At 36.4% G+C, this 20,524-nt stretch overlaps 1 protein-coding gene across 8 annotated transcripts in view; it reads left to right on the top strand.

The window, feature by feature from the left end:
- NFIB (nuclear factor I B) overlaps positions 1 to 20,524 on the top strand; it is a 169,412-nt gene that overhangs the window by 121,585 nt on the left and 27,303 nt on the right. For 3 of the 8 annotated variants that reach the window (XM_032675127.1, XM_032675131.1, XM_032675130.1), the window contains exons 7-9: positions 4,719 to 4,850; positions 7,168 to 7,352; positions 17,912 to 18,077. In XM_032675127.1, the coding sequence (XP_032531018.1) occupies positions 4,719 to 4,850; positions 7,168 to 7,352; positions 17,912 to 18,077 (483 nt within the window). The remainder of the gene's footprint in view (positions 1 to 4,718; positions 4,851 to 7,167; positions 7,353 to 17,911; positions 18,078 to 20,524) is intronic. The other 5 variants (XM_032675133.1, XM_032675134.1, XM_032675135.1 and 2 more) reach the window with 2 other exon arrangements.

Genomic DNA, 20,524 nt, shown 5'->3' with positions numbered 1-20,524 from the left:
TGAGGCCCAGCTGGATGTGATGCATGTAGTGTGTCCTGACACCAGAAATTATCCTAATTACTGCCTCTGGGAAAGGATCAGTTAATCTAAAACTGTAGCATGAAAAGATGCCTCTTATAGCTTGACAGAGATGCTATAGACTGCATAGTTTTCCTCTTTTGCTGTGGTAATACATAAAATTGGACATGGTTTTATTTTGTTTCCTCTGGAGATGATACTACACTAATAAGCTGTAAAATAAATCTTTACAGATTGTTGTTTGCAAGTCTTTCTTGTAAAGAAAGACTTGTGAAACTAAACAGTAGAAAATATATTAATAAGAAGAGTTCAAGAATTAACTGGATTAAAAGATAGTTAATATTTCTTTATCGATTCTTCTAACTCTGCTCATGGGCATGTGTCATCAGCAAAAAAAGCAAAGCTGCTATGTTGTGGTGGTGAGCTAGAAAGCAGGTCATCTGTCCAGAAACGGGCAGGTGGATGTTTAAACTTGCTCCGGATCACTGCTCGATTCCAGCTGACCTTTTCTAATAGGTGGCCTTGCCAAGTGGTGTGCCAAGGTGACATTCATCCAGGAATTGCCTGGATGGCACGCTGCTTCAGACTGAGGAAGAGGGTCTTTGCTCTGATGCGGAAATTGCCAAAACTCATGTCTCATTAGTGTTTCCTAAGGTTCTTTGGAAATGAACAACAGTTTAATTAAAGGCTGATGTAAACACATTTCTGCACTTTCCCCGCAGCATTTTATCACATTAGAATTGATCAAAATTGTTGCCTTGGGCTGTCTTGAACAGCTATACATCTGGAGCACCATTTGTGCAAGCTGCTGATGAACAGGCTACATATGCTATGCTTCACAGTAGCTCTTCTGCCTTCCTATATAGGCAGATTTACCTTGTTGGGAGATGAGATGATTTAACTATTTTTATTTGCCTAAGCTCTTTTTACTTTGATGTGGTGCTTTAAAATGTATAACATACCACCCATTTGGGTGCATGCATGCTGTATCTCCAAAGTAATATAAGAATTCAGGCAATAGTGATTTGGAACAGCACTGAGAATTTCACATTTGAAGAAAATTCTAGGCAGGAGGGGACAAGGAATCTGATTAGTGTCGACCTTTCAATAACTTTGTCCGAGTGCTTTTGGCCTCTTTCTTCTTTTCATCTGTATTTAACATTTTTTTTCCAAAAGTCTGTTTTTTTTTTAATTCTCAAAGTAGTAAGGATTGGAATCCCATTCCTGAAACCTTAACATGGTCATAAGGGCAAATGGCTTTTTTTTTTAACTATGTCATTCATTATGTAATTATCAGTATATAACTAAGTTCTCTGTAGCTATTAAACTTTATTACATAATGTGGAAAAAATAAGATGTGTTTTAAAATGAGAAAAGTATGTGTTTTCTATTATATAGAAACTACTAGTAAAATCATATGAAGCCTCACTGTCACTGTAACTCAACCGTTGTTTAAGGATTCTTGGTGTGACTCTTGGGGATAGTGCATCCCTTCCAACTGGACATATTCTGTGATTTTGTGATTTAAAGTGCTGTATTCAAAGGTACTGTTTCTTATACAAAATTAAAAGCATTGAAAAACTGCTTTGCATTTTTAATTTTTTTTTCCTTTTTTGTTTTTGTAACTGGCAACTCTCCAAAGAAACATATCTCGCGTGTTTTCCTCTTAAATATTGAAACTTCCTCTCTTGGTCAAGAAGGAGATGGCTGCAGCCTTTCTTCCTAGCCTATCCAAACAGTTATTCTGTCTTTCCTGTTGGCTTTATGTATTACTTGGCAGGGGCAGGAGCAGGAATGCTCCATCACGATGACCAGACACGTGGGGAGAGCTGTGACTGTTGTGGAGGAAAAAGACTATCTGAATTACTTCTCAGTGCAAAGGGCATTGGTTTAAAAAGAAGCTGCTGCCTGCACTTCAGCAGTTATTCTTTGCAGTTGCCTTTGCAATATATAACAAGGCTTCTGAAGGTATCCCATGGTGGTGTGCTGAGCAAGCATACAAGCTGCTGTTTTGATGGGTAACAAATATTTTTATGGAAGTACTGAGTTTTATTTTCCAGGCTCACATTACCATGATGAGAAGGGAGTTAGCTGAGAAGTTCACTAAGTTTGATTTGTAATTTATTCTTTGTTTTCTTTGTGCTAGCTACAGTTCTTATTTCTATAAAGTAGGGGCAGGAATTACACATTTTTTAAGTGAATGCTAGGATTATCATAGGTACGGATCAACTTTTCAGTGTATTCTTCTCAAATCAGTGATGCCACTGAGAGGTTAATGGGTTTTATGATTAGATTTCACTTCATAAAGCATACTTCTTTTGAGCATTTACAATATTTTGGTTTTGAAAAACACAACTTTTGTGTGTTGAATGAAGTAACAGTTCCCAACCAAACTAAATCTCTGTTGAATTCCAGAGATCAGAGCTGCTGACATATGTAGACCTTCAGGAGATAAGCAGCTCTTTCTTTCATATGTTCTTTTGTTGAATATGAGCTTTACAAAAGGAAAAGATTTTCCAGTTCCAGTCCATGGTTGTTTGGTTTGATTTGTTGGGGTTTTTTTCCCCATTAGGGATACTTAAGTGTGGTAGTTTTAATTTGAAGTAGACTGTTTGTACATTCTCTCTTTTGCAATAGACTGTATGTGGTGGAGTCACCAAAATATTTGGTCACTGATAATTTCTGTGACAATTTCTGTGACAATTTCTGATGGCCACAGTGTTGTAGTCAGAGATGGTGTTTGTAAGCTATTAGACACTCATCTTTTTTCTCAGATTATAATATTGCAGCATTTCTGCAGAGACAGATTATGCATGCACAGAACCACAATACAAAGACAATAGCCAGTTAATTTTGTCCTGGACTTTTATAACACTTCATATCTGTTGGGAAAGTGTGGGAATTTTCTTGCCCTGATGGGTCTAGAGCCTAATATGAAGAAGCTAGGGCTATCATTTCAGCAGAAAGTAAAACATAGTGAAATGTTTGAAAATCATTTCAGGATTATTCCTATCATGGTTTACCTGTGCAAAGCTCAACTTAAGAAAATTCAGTGTTGCAATTCAAAAATTATTTCTTGGCTTAGCAGAATATATTCAACAAAGCTGTAAGCATTTGGCAAGTTTTTCTTTTTTTGCCTGCTGAGCTATTAAAAATATTCCTCCATTTTCTTCCTCAACCAAACTGATTTACCAAATTTTTAAAGACAACTGGAGCTGCTTCTGTCAGCACTCAGTGTTTTTGAGAACATTGGATTGCAACTGATCAGTATAATAAAATCATAACAACAACCTTCGACATCTGTTAAAACAGAATGATTGCTGAATTGCTCTGTTGTAAGCAGTTCTTTATTCTTACTGAAGGTTTTGCTGAACTGAATCGTTTTGCAACAGCATTCTTGAAGATGTGAACTTTGCAGGGTATCCAGGCAATCACGAGACTTAGTTGTCAGGGCCAAAGAGGACTGCAGGAGTTGCAGGGGGATTGATGGAGGTTTACAGCCAGAGTCTGCTCAGGGTCTGGTGCTAGTGTCTATACAGGGCTTGGCAGCAGGATGGGACAGAGCAGAGAAGTGGAGCCTCAGTTTCATGGGTCCTGCTCTAAGTATTATTTTCGGGGTGAAAACCCACTCTTAATGTTTATCCAGTTCAGAAAGTATTGCTCCAATTTGGTTTCAATAAGACCTTCACATTTTGCAGGCCTGTCTATGACTTCTGAGGTGATTACATGTGTCCCAGAATAGTAAAATACAGTGTACCAGTGTACGATATTAAAATTATCAAAAATCCGTTTAAAGCTAACATGGTCCGTGTAGGAAAATCAGCTGCAAAGTGGCTCCTGTCCAGTAAAGTACTTAAGAACTTATGTTTTCTTTAAACATGAGTTAGTACCATTGATTTGAAATGGAACCCAAATGCAGTATTGATGTGTGTCCTATAAAAATATTGTAATTAACTTTAAAACAATTTGGTGCAAAGTTCAACAAATGTTGTTTAATTAATTTAAACTTTTAGAAAGAATACAGTAATTCAGAATACAGCTCTATGAAATATCAGTGAGCTTGCATGGTAGAAATCATACATTTGTCCCTGCTAGTGTGTTATCTTCACATAGTTAGCTCTAAAGAGATGTTTTTGTTGATAGGGAAACTGGAAGGAAGAAGTGGGAAGGACTTTCTTCAGATATGGAAAATATGAGATAGAGAATTTAAAAGCATCCTTTGTTCTTAGGGAGGTTACATTGTTTCACTATGGTTTTGGGAAGAGTAAGGGATAAATTTTGAAATAACACAATAATGAAAACCATAAACTGGCATGTGTATGGCAGTTACCCTGCACACCTGAGTGTAGGTGTTCCATTAAAAAATGCAATAAAATTAAGTGGCTGTTGAAGGAACAGATGATTTGGTGATGTTCTGGGGAGCTGAGAAGTGTCTAGCAAAGTTTCTTCACTGTTTGACTTGTCTGGTATGAAAGGAATGTAGTTTCTGTTTTTCAGGACGAAAACCAGTTATGGGGTTATTATAATGCTCAAGTTTGAAAGCAATAGTTTAAAATTAGTTTATTGGTCATAGGGGAGTTGGATCACCAAATGATATTTATGCACGAACAGTGAAAAGAAATACCTTCAATCTACAAAATGATGTGTCCTGAGACAGGCTTCTATGTTAATGTCACCCTTCTGTTGTTTTTCTGTTACAGATATGTCTTCTCCTACAATGAAGAAACCTGAAAAGCCTTTGTTTAGTCCTACTTCTCCCCAGGATTCTTCACCAAGACTGAGCACTTTTCCCCAGCATCACCACCCAGGAATCCCAGGAGTTGCACACAGTGGTGAGGGTTATGGAGGAGGAAGAAAAAACCTCCCTGTTCTTCTTTCCTATAATTAGGTTGTGATGCATTTTTGCAGAGTTTCTTAGAGACCTAATACCATTTAAAACACTGATTGAGAGTAAAAATGGAAAATATCCTTGCAGGAGTGTTCATTAAACTGTTCAGGTAATCTGACTGCTGGAAGTTACTGAAAAGGATTTAGTATTAACCAGTGAATAAAATAAACTGTATACTGCATGAAGAAACTGACAGAGGAAAACTCTCTCTGTATTTCTTCCTTTCACCTAAATCCCTTTTTTATTTTTGTTGTTATGACTATGTTGTATATAAATACCAATAGCTCCCAGTTGTTTCATACACAGGAGACGTCACAACCATGTTCTCTATCACACAATGAAATAAATACCAGTGCATCTTTTGAATGCTTAGACATAGGGTCCTGATAAGTATTTTTCAACACCTGTTTTCTGGAATCCATAGTGAGTCCACAGTAAAACTTCACTTAAAGTGTGAAGGAGATACTTGTATACTTGTAATATGACAGAATGCATGTTGCTTGAGGCTTTATCAGTAACTACAGGGAAATTGCAACATCATGGTCTGTTTAACTTTAGAGGTGAGACTGACCCTGATTTTTCGGTTGAGAACGTGGTCCTCAGAAGTGTCTCCTCAGCATCTCATCATATCTCCTTATAAACTGAATATATAGGGTTTAATTTTTTGAGCAGAGCTGGATGACTAGGGGAGTAAAACAGATTTGAAAACTTTCTTCTTTTCTTTCACATGCGGTTCTGCTTTGAGAAGTTTCTGTTTTACGATTTCTCCATGATTTCTAGTTCCCATCATTCAATTAACATGTAAAGACTATTTTCCCCTTAACATCCACTTATTTTGTTTTATGAAAATGGACCTGTGCTCATTCTGGTCCCTGTAAGGTTTCCACCACCAGCAAATACTCAAGCACGTCAGGGATGATGGGGGAAATGGAAGGTATAGATTTCTGCACATTTGTGTTTGTTTTGCACAACTGCGACATGCCAGAGCAGTAAATAGGATTTTATATTTACACTGAATTTGGTGGGGCTATGTTTAAAATGAGTCTGCCCCGAAGAAATTATTTTTGATCCTATACTTGTGTGTATATCTTTATATTTACTTTAGAGTATAATTTTCAAATATACATACTTGAGTCATAACCTAATTTGCAGGTGAGCTATTTACTTGATAGTAAACTTATTTTTATTTTTGTAGGCTGTTCTATTATGTCAGTGAGCAGCGCCCAAAAAACAGCTATTTCAGCTTTAAAAATTAAGCTGAAAAAACCAGAGATGTGAAAGGTGGTCCAGAAAAGCACCTTGTGTTGATACAATAGAGAACCATGAACGGTTTATAAAAAACCATGCTTATACAGACTCAGTTTTGCACTTTTCCACTGATGAAAATGAAAAAATCTTGTCTTTTCTCCACTTCTGCTGAACTTAGTAGCTCTTTTTTAATACACCAAGTAGATGCTCTCTTGATGTGTAGTAAGGGTGGAAACTGCATTCTTGTGCAGTTCACTTCTAGACCAACAACTGGGCGGCAGAAAGATGTGCTGTACATTCCTTTCACTATGAAAACAATGCCAGTTGTTTAGACACTGCACAAACTTTATAGCTGGAGAAGTATATGTTTGTAGGGGATGGAAAGAAAGAGAATACAAAGAAAAAAAAAGTGTAGATACTTTTTTGTTTGTCAGAGATAATTTTATTAAATGGATTGGTTTCCAGGATCTGAAGTTGGATGTTCATTAGGTTTTTCGTAAAGGTCAGCAAATATTCGTAGCAATATTGCTAATTAGATATTTTCCCCTGTCCTCAGATGAGGCTGATAGAGTGCAATACAGTGAGGAATCACTGTTTCTTGGGGCTTGGTTGCTTTCCTCAGTGTTGGAGTGCTTTGAATAAAAGTGTGGGGTTTATATATTAAGCAAGTATTTGATTTCTTTATTTGGGCTCCAGATGATAAAACTGTGTAATTGAAATGCCTTTTATGCTGAAGAACCATAACTATTTAAAGAAAAAAAAAATGGAAAAAATATGATGGCATAACTCATAAACCCAAACCAAGATACAGTATTTAAAACAGTTGCACTTTCCATTTCCTGGGAGGATATGAGGGGAGGAACTGTAAGATTTTTTATAAAAATACCATAAAGCAAGAGTGCAGTGTATTGATTTATAACTGACTTTTTATTTTTCTTGCTGTGACACAGAGGTGAAGAATTTTAGAAGAAACAAGATACGAAGTAATTTTAATTTTATTTTATCTTCTCCAGTCATCTCAACTAGAACTCCACCTCCACCTTCACCATTGCCATTTCCAGCACAAGCTATTCTCCCTCCTGCCCCATCTAGCTACTTCTCTCATCCAACGATCAGATATCCTCCCCACCTGAATCCTCAGGATACTCTGAAGAATTATGTACCTTCTTACGACCCGTCCAGTCCGCAGACTAGCCAGGTACTGTAACAAGATGCGAACCGTCGAAAACAAATCCTATGAGGAATTCCAGGGCATCTAGACTGGTATCTCTCCAGTTCTGGTCTCAGAGAAATCTGGAAGATGATATATGAGCGATACAACTTTTTCTGTTCATCATGGTTGAATAAAGGGTACAGGGTAATCATATCCACTTGCTCTGTCAAGCATAAGAAAAATAGTTAATTGACTGAACAACCTGGCAGCAGTAACAGAGCAGTCCTGGTCTTGCACCCCTCCTGCAGGCTTGGTGCCTGTGTTCATGCAGGGCCACCAAAGGCAAAGTTCCTGCAAGATGCAGCAAGGAGTGTGCTGAAACATACATATGTCCAAGCACACACATGGACATGGTGTATTTTATAGGCTGGCAATGAAAATAAGCTCTGCCAAGGTAATGCCTATTCCATAGGCACCTGAAATTTCTTTGGAGTGAGCACAGCACTGACCCACAAATTCTTTTTTCCTTCCTTTTGTAGAGAACATGCAGTAGCAGATGCATTGCTGGCAGCTTCAGTTATTCAGACTTGTGTCTGATATAGAAAATTAACATGTTTTTCATTAGTGAAGTAATTTGTGAAGGATTGTGTGCAGAACTGCTTTCCATGACAGTACCAGCACATAGTGTTAGCATGTGATCTGCACTATAGGATAAACTGCAGTTGAGACTTGGTCTGTCAATACCTGGAATATTTCCAATGTCAGTGTAATGTAATCTTTGCTGCTCAGACTGTTATTTATTTTTGATGCCTTGCCTGAAAGGCTCTTGTGGAGCCCTGTTGCTTGTGCTTTAGCATGTTTTTTGGAAGAGCCTTGGGAATGTAAACTGAAGAGACAATGGTCAGGTTTTTCTGCTCCTAAGAGTTAGTTTCCTTTGGAAGGACTGTCTTATCAGGGATGAAGGGGTTGCTATGACAGCATTTTGTTTTGGGCTTCGTTTGTTTGCTTCATTTGTTTTGTTTTTCATCAATAATGACAGGCCTTTCAGCATTCATTTTGGACACAACAGCAATAGAACTTGAGACTGAATCAAACTTTCTATGTTGAATAACAGACACAGACCCTTTGAGCTGTGCAGAAGGTCATGGTGGCTATTGTCCCCATGGGCTAATTCCCTGGTCCAGCTGCATGACTTTCTATATGTTTAGGTGAAAAAAAAAACAACCAACAAAAAAACAGTGGGTCCAAAAAACTAAAATTTTCTTTGAACAGAGAAATCCTAACTATGTGATTTTTGTTAGTTACAATATTAATGCAAATTAAACCAAAAAGTGATCATGAAGTATGTCGATTTTAGAATACAAATTGCACGTGGATTAAAAGTCTTTCAGTCCCGTATAGCGCTTTTGCTGAGACTCAGCTGGGAATGTTGCATGCAGGACCTGATTTTAATTTGTGTAAAATTTCCATGAATAACAAAGTCTAATTAAGACACCCATTAAAAGTCCTTAGCGTTAATTCAGTGCAGAAAATCTCAGAGTTCTGTTGGATTTTTTTTTTAAACTGATGTCTTAATTAGGCACTATTAGGGGAAAAATTATGCAAATTAAATCAGGCCCTTACTGTTATGCATTTCTTTAATTATTCAGTGCTTGTTTTACTTACATTTTGATTTCTTATATATGTTAAAAGAGCAGATTAGGTGATAATCTCTCTGGGTTGTTTCATGTTCTGCTTTGGATCATTACTGAAAAAACCCCCAACATCTAAATGAAGCACCTTACTTTCTTTCAGACAGTTGAAAAATGTGCTGTCTTAAGATTTTAACATCAGAGAGTATATTAACTGAGCAGGAGTTACGCCTTCAATTTTTTGCCCAACTCTCTTTTCTTACCTCTGGTTGAAAGAATAATCTTTAGACCTTAAAAGATACAATTTTACTCTGCTGATTTTTTTCAGAGTAGTTACAATCTGAAAACACTTCATGTGCTTGTATCGTGGTATCATAGGGAATAACAGGCCTAACTGGTGCAAATTTAACACTTTCATCAGCTTTTGTAGCCTTTATATTAGGGCAATGTTTTTAATTTCATTTGATGTTTGATTTAGTTCCTGAGAAGAAGGAATGGGGTAAATAACAACTATGCAATTTCAGGCATCTGCATCAGCTATTCACCACATTTTATTATCATTAATCACGATTATTAGTAGAATCTTTTTAAAATTTAATTCTTTAGAGTTCACCTCTGATATTTGCTGTACACTGGAGTGGTTGCATGCCCAGTCAAAATATCCCTAAATAGAACACTTGAAGTTTGACTGTACAAAGAGTAAAAACAGCAGGATTAATTTTTTGCTTAGGAAAAGAAGCAACCCTCTGTGAAGTTTCAGTGACAAAAGGGAATTGTTCTGATACAATGGCATGCTTTGAGCCAAACCAGTTTTTCTTTTCTAAATAAAACATGAATTTTTATTCAGACAAATTTAATTATTATAAAATGCAAAACTGCATCTGTAGGAATACCACATCAAATTTAATTATACTTTCCCACCTCAAAACATACTCATTTGGATTTCAAAAGGAGAACTCTGATGATCATTTTAATTTCATCTGTAGAAATAGAAAGGATGGATACCCTGACAGCATTTACCTAAAATGAACTGTTCCTCCCCAACATCTTTCAGTAATACGCTAATTTAGATTGTTACGACAGGCAACTGAGATGCCTTGTATCCCCACAGCAATTTTGAGATTAATTACATTCCTGCTGCACTGATTATAGTGAGACAGTCAAGCTATTCAATGGAATACTTTAAGTAAAATTAGTTTAAAGATATAGAGCTCCCATAGGTTTCCATGGTGGGAAGCAGTGGGCAATTTTCTTGACATAATGTCAAATACTCTAAATTATGTGTGATGAACAGTCAGGAAGTTCAAACAGGCCCTTTGGCTGCAGTGAAAAATGATTCAGCAATGGATGATTCTAAACAAAAGGGAGCTGTGGCTGTCGGTTTCATGAATATCTGCTTTTTATCGCCTGCTCAATCTGGAGAATAAACAAACAAATGTACTGAACAGAAATGAACCTCGTTAGCTATAGAGCTGGACTTGTCTCCAACTAGTAGTCTGAAAAGTTCCCAAGGTTATGAGAACTGCTGCACTTTCCACTGATTAAGAATTTCAGCTGAGCCCTTTTTATTATACTTATTTCAAAGCTTTTCTTCTTAACTAGGCATTCATGTTACTAGTTAAGACTGTATGTGTGAGTGTGTATCTGTATTATGATGGGGTGCAGGTATCTCCAACTGGTACTAGTTACTGTTTCAACAAAAACTAATTTATTGATATGTGTCTAATCCACCTACAGTGTTTATCCATCTACAGTGTGTTGAGGTTTTCAAATCTAACACAAATTTCAAGCATGTGTTACCTTTTTGAATCATTCTAGATGGGTGAATCTTTTAATCCTAGAAAATATTACCTCTGTGTCTGCGTAATGTGTGCATGGACACACACACATAAATATGCACTGTGCACACTTGAAATGTGTTAATACTCAAGAGCATATGAACCACTTTATAGTATCAAAATCAGGCTTGTAATGACCCTGAACAAATCAAGTACACCACCACTTGTGTGGCTGAAAACAAAACCAAAAGCTCCAAACTTAATGCACTGTTGAATTAAATAGAAAAATTTCCTGGTTAAGGTGTGGTGAATCACAGAAGAGGGATCAGCAAGTGTGATGAAGGAAACAATGGTAAAGCAAACAGCTGAGGTGAATTCTGCTGAGGAATATCCTGAAATCAGTGAGAATTTTTTTTCTGACTGAACCAAGCAAACAGAAGTAGAAAATCTTTCAAGATGTTTGAGTATGGATTTGAAGGGCACAATCTACATGTAACCTTAGATCAGATGTTGTGATATTTTTGATGACATATGCAGTTTTCAGTGATATGGTAAAACTGAGTCCAGTTTGGAGGAGTTAAATATTGGACCCTTTTTCTCTTACAATAAATGCCTTACATATGTGGTGTCTGAGTGAACTGCTAACTGTATGTTGACTAAAATTCGTGGGCCTGATAAAATGTACTTTGTTGCAATGTGGTCTAGTTTGCAGCTTTATTTTTTTGTTGGTTTTGTCTTTTTCTGAAGATAGAAATATCTGAAGTGCTTGAGAAGAGTTGCTTCTGGAAGCCACTTATTTTCCTCTCATAATTGATTGGGATATTCAAGTTTCTATTCAATGACAGAAATGCACACTCTTCAAGAACATCAGGCAGATGCTTTGTCATTCTTCAATACAATAACTACAGTCATTTAGCATTGAGAAGGGAATCTTATGAGGCTCTGTTTGGGCTGGTCAAAGGGTTTCCTGTTTGTTCTTGGGAAAGTACTAGCAGAATAAGCCAAGAAAAGCAATGTTGTGTGGATATGGTTTCTTTGGTATAGCTAGCACCTTTATTTGTTGACATTTAATAATTTCCAGCTTCTTGGGCAAATCCTTTCTTGTAATTTTTAAGAAATTATTGAAGATTAAGGAAAACAATGTGTAGTTTTTAACTGTGATTTGGTGGCAGAGAGCAAAAGAGTCCTAGCTTAGTGCTAGCTATCAGCAAGGCATTTTAGGATTAATTGCAATTGTAACTGATTACTTTGTGTAGTCTGCGCTAAATGCATGGGTATAAGTCTCCAGAGTGCGTGAAATAGCATGTAACATAAAGATGTCTTTTGAACAGTTATCTACAAAGGGATTTCCTTTCCCATGCTTCTGTCACACAAACTTACCCTGTTGTTAAGGCAAATGTACAAGGAAAGCTGGGTATTTCCTTGTGCTCTACCTGTTGACAAATAACCCAGATTTTATGAGCTCAGTAAAATTGTGCTTCAAGATGGAGGACTCTAGAATATCTTATGGCATCCATGTCGGAACCTGGATTGCCGAAACTGTGTGGTTGCTGTCAGTTTCAGCAGCATTTCATCAAGGCTTTCTCAATGGATGAGACTAAGAGCTTTATAGATCAAAGTTAGCACCTTAATTTCTTATAGAAAGTAGTACAGAAGGGATGTTGTCAGCCAAGAACTGGCAACAACATGTTTTTTTCTAAAGCTAATTCCTCAAGTAGACAGGTAGCTGCATGTCACACCGGATGAAGCTTTTGTGTGGCATCTCAGAGTGAGGTCTGTGTAGGATGTGCTGTTGCAATGAGTTACTCAGGTTCCTGGTACAGAAACTAGGGAGATTAATCCTTATGAAAAGTGGTAAAGGGCACTGTAAGAAGGCAAAGTACATTTCTGTTGCTATCATAGTGTTCAGTAGCAGAAAGGAAATCTGTATAGTCTTGCTTCTTGTTAAGCAAATGCTTTCTGGAACCCACTAGGTTCAACCTGAGGGCAACTACCCTAAAATACCTTCTACAGTCTCACTGGTAGTACTCTAATAATGCCATTCCCTTATGTTTAGCAGTCTCAAAGGCATTATTATTATTACTCAGATAGGTAACTTGTGTATATGAATTCCACACATGAAACTACCTGTTGTACCAGTGAGCTGTCTCTGTTGGAATAATATGGCCATTGGATTTTTATGGGTGATTTAGCATTAGGGTGCCCTAGGCAAAAGGGAGAGGAGGAGTGTTAGAAAAATGAAAGTTACTACTTCTAGTTGCTTTTACTTGTAGATTTTCTGAAACATCAGTCACCCTCTGTGGATACCACAGAGCACAAAGACATGGGCTCACAGACAGAATTTATGATGATCTCATACTATGATCTGTGAACTATGATCTCCAGGTTTACACATGTGTCTAGTAGACAAATGTGAAACTAAGATACTTGGTATGTGAGCAGGGGACCAAAATGAACTGGACTTTCTATAACTTCATCAACAAAATTAATTCAATCAGTGGTCTCAAAACTATGCTGTTGTAGGGTTTTGTAGTGATACTGTCCAGCATAGCATCTGAACTTTGTCATTACAAGTGAGTGGAATTGTTGAGAGGAAATGGGTGACATTATTTCTAAATACACTACATCCAGTTGATCACCTGGTTATAATAAGGTAACCTTCTTGTGAAACACAGAATTTCTATTAAAAACCTGTGTTTTAAGTTGCAAATATATTATTCTTCAAGAGTAGTAATTAGATGGTATATAATATGTATTTAGGACATGCACCGATTAAGATGATTTCTGGCCTTTCTTAATTATTTATTTGAAGATGCTATGTATTTAAGAATCCAAGCAAAATTTGATTTATTTTATTTGGATTTTGAAGTTATAATTACAATTATTTTGTTAAAAAAAAGGTGCAGATTTAAACATCAAATATATTTGAAAATTAGGGTAATAAATACTTTATGAGTTGTTTAATAGGTATGTCAAATTTCTGTTATGTTTGGATATCTCATCTGTAGATGTCAGTGGTTGATATTTCACTATGGCATTAGAAAGACTTTTGTAACACGGGAAATAGTGATCTATATGACAAAACACTGTCCTGAAATGTAACTGAATATGTAAGGGTAAATGTGCTGATATTTGGGCATATATTTAAACAGAATATATATCCTTAGACCTGAGGATTAACTGAAAGTGTGTATAACGCACACCATCAGATAGGAACAGTCTGATATTCTGAGCTATGTTACAACTACGACAACAAATACAACTCATCTGTGGCTTTGGGCACATGAATGAATTAAACTGTGGCAATTCAAGATAGTGTGGAATTAAAAAACTGGAAAATATAACGCATCTGAAAATAAATTTAGCCTCTAATCCAACAGTAGAAAAATGTATAACTGCATAAATCAGGGTTAAATTTGCCAGACCTTCATTGTGTTTGCTTCTTTTCCTCTCCAGTTTTCAAATGCACATCTTGTTTACCTAACACAGCTGCATCCATGGAGTTTGCTTGAGGTTTATGCCTCAGGCATCATCTCGCTGTGAATCCATCACAAAGACATATTGAGGCCCTGTTTGATAGTAACAGTTGATTTTTCACCTGTAATGCAGTTGTCTGTAAGAATCTCTTCAGGGAAACCTGGAACTAGAACCTAGAACTTATTTGATCTAAGGACAAAATTAATTTGTATTAAATGATTTGCTGTAAATATTTGTACTTGTAATTCACGCAGATACTGTCCAAATAGATATGTAGTTTACATGCCAAAATATCTCTTGACATAATTGTAAAAGTTAAAAGGAGAACAGGTCACAGAAATTATTTCTAGATGGCAGTTTTCAGTAAGATTACAAAGGAGCTGTTTCTGACCAGAGGGTTTCCCTCTTCGGACTAAAAACTTAAAGCAGGTCAGAGGACTTGAGACATCCAAGAGAGTCAATGTTCATGAGCTTCTACTGCTATCAACTACCACAGCCCAGGATCTAGACCTTTGTTTCAAAAGCTTTTAGTTTTGTGTTTCCAAAGATAATCATAGAAGTGTGAATTGAAAATAAACCGATGCAGCAGTATCAGCATCAATTCTGAAGACAGGGCAAAGCAATGACTCTGAGACAATTATATGATCTGCTTATTAGGACTACTTTCATGATCTTAAGCTGCAAACTAATTATGATAACTTAAATATCAGTTGGGTTAACCCTACACTGTTGTTCACTGTAAGAAAGGCAAGTCTGGATGTTTCGTGAAGGCTTCTTATGAGTGACATTCCTGAAACAGAATTTGGGAGAGCACGAGAGTTCTTTTCATAAACTTGCTTTCAAATGCAGAATTCTTAGTGATGTTTTAAGAGAATTTCGTATGCACCATTTTCTATGAAGAAGAGTTATATTTATAAAAGTTCCACTAGGTATGTGCTTAGCTACAGCTCTGGTTAGTTAAATTTAAATACAGGAAACTTTCAGTATGAGAGAAGTTAGGTTTTTAGACATAGTATGAACTTATCCTTTCTTGTGTTATCCTTTTTGCTGTGCAGTACCTGAACAATATACACTATTAGACATTATTGCAAAAATTTAAAACTACTATTCTGTTATAAATGTGAAAACACAGTTAAGGTACTGGAAAAAGGAGAATAATAGCCATTAGAGGTTACAAAAATAAAACCAGAATAAATCATATATGACAGTCAGAATATATTTGGGGAAATGTGATAATTTGCAATAACATTTTTGAGAGATAGGTAACTGGATTGCTGTTGCATTTGAAATCTAATATGCAGAATCTGAAATCTTGGAACCATGAGAATTAAACTTACTGAAGTAACATTTTCTTACTTTAGAGGTTTTATTTTTGTGTCTAGTAGATATCAGTTTCATTGGATTGCATCTGCACTCAGTTTCATATGTGAGACAGATTTAGAGAAATACATACCATTTAAGAAGAAATTGGGGAAAACAAAAAAAGAAAAGAAAATGTGTGCGGGGAATCACAAACTGCATTTACTAAAATCACTAGTGACAACCCCATGGTTGTCAACAAGGACAGGATTTCACCCTCTATTTGGATGAAGCATGTGATATATTGCACTGCTGTTGTGTATTGCATTGCTGTTGTGTATTGCACAGGTAAAAACATGGTTTACAAGAGAATGAGATATAAGTATAATCTTTGTCTTAACAATGAACAAGGAAAGAGTTTGCTCATTTGGACAATATAAATAAAGGCTAAGCTGGACTCCATGTGAACCATTGGATTCCTGTTGACTGGGATCACTATGGGACAATATAATGCTGTAATCATCCTGGGCTCCTGCTCTGTCCTTCTAATTTATTCTCATTTATTCAAGTCTGTCTTTAGAGACAGCTGTTTTTTTAAGCTGATGATACTTCCTTTTTCAATCCATACACGCTCCATGAAATCTGCTTTCTTAGTTTTTAATAAAAATTGATGATTTTGGTAAGGAATTCTCAACTGTTTTTGTGATGTTAGCACACCACATAAACTAAGGCTCCTAAGGTAGCCCTGTGGCCGCAGGTCAGTGACTCCACCTAGGAGCTACCAGGTGCAACTGAGAGGTGGTATTCCCTCCAGCCAGCTGTGTGGACAGCTGGGCTGCCAGGGCAGGAGAGAGGGCTTGCCTCTGCAGCAGAATTCCTAGAAGCATAGTGAAAATTCATTCCAACATAGCAAGCAGATCTTACTGACAAGAGTTATGTTTAGGAAGTGACTTTTTCTCATTTAGAGGGATAGGTTGTTGGCCATTTAGTGTGCATTTTTACTGTTATTTTTCACTGTAAGGCTTGCGATTTTAGGGAGGGAAATAGTCTACTAACTGCTCAATGTTCCTGTGGACACCAGATTGGTTTCCATTTGCACTTATATTTTCCAGTGTTTGCTGCTTAGTTTTAAGTGTCCTAAACAAGACTCTCCGACTCTCCCTTGGGTGCATTTGCCAAGTCTAGTAGATCATACTGCCAGGATGTTTCTCCTGCTATTAGTTTTAAATTTTCTCCTTCTCGATTTCATTCCATTACCCCAAGTATGTATTTCCTATATTTTCCAAATAATTCCTTCCTCTTCTATGCGTTTATACTCCTCACATTCTTGCAGTAATTGTCTCAATCTGATTATTATTTCATTACCAAAATCATGCTTACCTCTTTTAACCTTTCCTTGAATCAGTTGAATTGGGTCTTTTATCAGTCCATGTCTTTAAGTTATCTTAAATTTGACAAGATCCTTCTGATAAAAAAATTTCCAGTATTTCATAATTTGTATGGCTTTTTTAAAATACTTATGGCTTGTATAGTACATAATCAGTTTAAGACAAAAGTTATCAGTTACTGTTGAAAAAAACTATTTACTACTAGCTGATTTTATTGCAAGTTATTTACCTTTGGAGTATTTGCAGTCATAGAGAATGTTTAAGGTGTGTTTAAGCACTGGATAAACATATACATTTACCAGTCAACTTTGCCAATTTCACATATGCCTGTACATATAAAGTAGCATATTACCTTATGACCTACACCATAAGGCCGTACACAGACTGCCTCTTGTATCTATGGAAGAAGCGTTCTTACTTATTATGCTCTTGACTTGCAAAGTTCCCGTTATGAAACACTTCTGTGTTTTTGGTAAGCGGCTTTTGGCCAGATGTTATGATGTGTGCATTATAGTGCATTGTATCCAAATCCAAATTCCCAAGCATGTGAATTATTAGTTAGCTTTCCAGTATGAGTAATCTCTCTGGACAGCTGTGGTCAAGTCTTGATTATCCTCCAAGCCAGAATAGTATGGCATGTGAAAACAGAGGTTTCACATCAGTCATTTGCTCTTAATACTTCATACATTACGGCCTCTGCCTGGTCAGTTTACTCCTGCTATGATAGGATTTTTGTTCACAGACACTGCATGAACAGCAAATATATTTTGAAACTATCTGACACATGCTGCACCCAAACAGAAAGAAAGCTTACCAAAAAGTACTGCCACTTAAGCATGTACTACCTATGAGAGAAGAGACCAGCCTGATGGCAAATATCTCCTAGATATTCATGGCAATGATATAACAGCACATTCCAAAATGCAGGTACTCCAACCATGGGCATTTTGGAAAACCCTAAGATAGGTAGGTAGGTTCCTTAAATGCAATGTATATGTTTCACAAGACATTCTTTTGGTTTTGTTTTGTAGCCTAACAGCAGTGGTCAAGTAGTAGGGAAAGTGCCTGGCCATTTTACTCCAGTTTTGGCACCCTCTCCCCATCACAGTGCGGTGCGACCTGTGACCCTGACCATGACAGATACTAAACCCATCACTACATCCACTGAAGGTGAGGCATCTTCACCTACAGCAACCAGTAAGTATTTCTTTAGGAAACAAAAAATGTCCATCGAAGATTCGATATGATTTCAAATTGAGGCCAGAAAAAGGCGCCTTTTCCTACTATTTGACCAAGTGGGTGCTCATCATTTTACATGGAGAGCAAATGTGATCTGACTGCAGAGCTTTTCCTCTGCAAATTTCAACCAGTGGATCATGTTACATGAACCAAAGTTTGTGACATGACAACTAAAATGAAAGGGAAAAGCCTGCATATTTGACCACTGTTCAAGGAAAAGAAAATGTGTTTGTTCATCTGAGGCGGACATTGTTAAGACACTGAGAAGCACACCAAGACAACCAGGTTTTACAATGACCCACAGATGGAATTACAAACAGAGATTGGATAATTTGCTCTTCAATGAACTTTCCTACAGAAATCAAACCTGTTTGCAACACATACTGGATCCGAGCTATGACAATTGCATGTTAATATAGGTTGTGTCATTTTTGCGAGAAACAACTGCTGTGGCAAAAGAAACTTTCTTCTCATTGCTGCAAAGGATGGTAGACCCACTGTTTGTGGTTGTTGTTTTTTTGGTGTTTTTTTTTTTTTTTTAATAGAAAATAACAAACTTCATCTTCAATATTTTAAGCTCTTTATTACATATAGGACCATGTTATTTATCCTATTATCTTCAATGGAATTGCGCTTTTGGAAATAGGAGCAAAGGTGTTACCATATCTAGGCTAATGTCTTCCAGATACTCGTTTAGTTGTGCAAAATGTTGCATTTTTACTATATTCTGCACTTCTGTTGTATTTGAACTTTTACTCCGACTTGAGATGGCCAGTGGTGCCGTTGTTTATCAGAGTGGTGAAGATTTTTAGTCGCTTCCATATACACTTTGGAAAAAAAATTTACTAGTCTAAGAATAGACTCTTTAGGGTCTGTTACATTAAGATTATTTTTTCTTGACCTATTTGATATTTGAACTGCAAATCCAGATGATAACTTTTGGTCTGTCATTAATGGAGACCATAAACTGTATGCCTTTCAAGTGTCACACTCCTTGAAATCTTTTCATTAGAATATGAAGCAGATGTGAGACTTACGCATAGGAGTAGTCAAGATGTAGAAGAGAAAAGAGAGGTTAAGAATTTATGTTTATTATGAAAGGATAAAATGTTTGGACAAACTACTGTTTAAGTATAAACAAATAATTATATGAATAGATTTCTGAAAGCATTTCAGCTGTTTTTTCAGTATAGGTAGAGTGTATCTGTAGCCCCACTGGTGGTTTGTAGTACAGTTCTTGCACCTTTTAAGAAGAGTGAGTTTTAGCAGCGAAGAAGAAACTGTTGCTCTAAACATTTGGACCAGAACAGAAAACTGAGAACGCTGAGTTCATGTGTAGTTTCAAGTACTGATGGTTTCATTCTCTTTGCTATTTGTCATGATCTTGCTTGGCCTACATATCTGTGTCAGATGAAGTCAGGGTTTCTGATACAGATGGCCAAAAGAGCACACACAGTACCAGAACTGTGTTGGGATGTTTTCTGGTAATCTGATCTTAATATTCAACATTACAGGAAAGCATACCTAGTCTGTTCATTGTCCTAATACTAAGGGAATGGTTAGGACTATATTTTCCAGTTAAATCATCTCTCAGTTTGTTGTGCAATTCATGGGAGCTTGGGTAGCTCATTCCTACTGAACTTTAGAACATCGTGAAATAAGGCTTCCTTGAGCTTCCATAGCAGTTTGCAAGTAACTTCTTGTCATTGTAGCACATAGATAATAGCAGAAAAAAATCCCTATTTGCAGATTTTATTTGAATGTGCCAGATAGTGTATAAATGCTACATGCTTAGGGTGTTATGATTTTCAGAGCATTGCAGTAGTATATCTGCTGGTAAAACCCTTTGAAATTGGTTTGTTACTGTAACAGCAAAGCACATGAAGAAATGTAGCTTGTTGATGAAGAAAATAGCAAAAAATGAGGGATTGTGTCCTACTAATATTTAAATTATTTTTATATGTATGAATACATATAAACTGTATTATCAGTCATAATAGACCCATCTCAGAAAGTACTAATGTTAACTTAATGAAAAAATCAACACTGAATATACTTTATGGCACAGTTTTACTTTTATTTGCAATAAGTGATTGATTGATTGATTGAAAATATATATTGATGTATATTTATATAACTTATGCTTGGCCAACAAGTTATCATGATTATTCAGTCTGATGAGAATTAAATAGCAGTTAAATGATTAACACTCCTTTTCATTCTGAAGTGCAATAGCAGAATTGTTTTGAATAAGAAAGAACAGCAGGCTTTAATCATATTTGGAGAACTCTGTGGCCACCACCATAATTTCCTTCTAATAACTTGTTAATTTTTCTGACAGTTTTTTGGTAAAGCCTGTTTACTGTATATAGCATTTTTAATTTTTTTTTAATTAATACGTTTTA

This window comes from Chiroxiphia lanceolata, chromosome Z (assembly GCF_009829145.1).
Source record: "Chiroxiphia lanceolata isolate bChiLan1 chromosome Z, bChiLan1.pri, whole genome shotgun sequence".
NCBI lineage: Eukaryota > Metazoa > Chordata > Aves > Passeriformes > Pipridae > Chiroxiphia > Chiroxiphia lanceolata.
The sequence above is the reverse complement of the archived record's forward strand: the minus strand, read 5'-3'. Positions and strand labels throughout refer to the sequence as shown.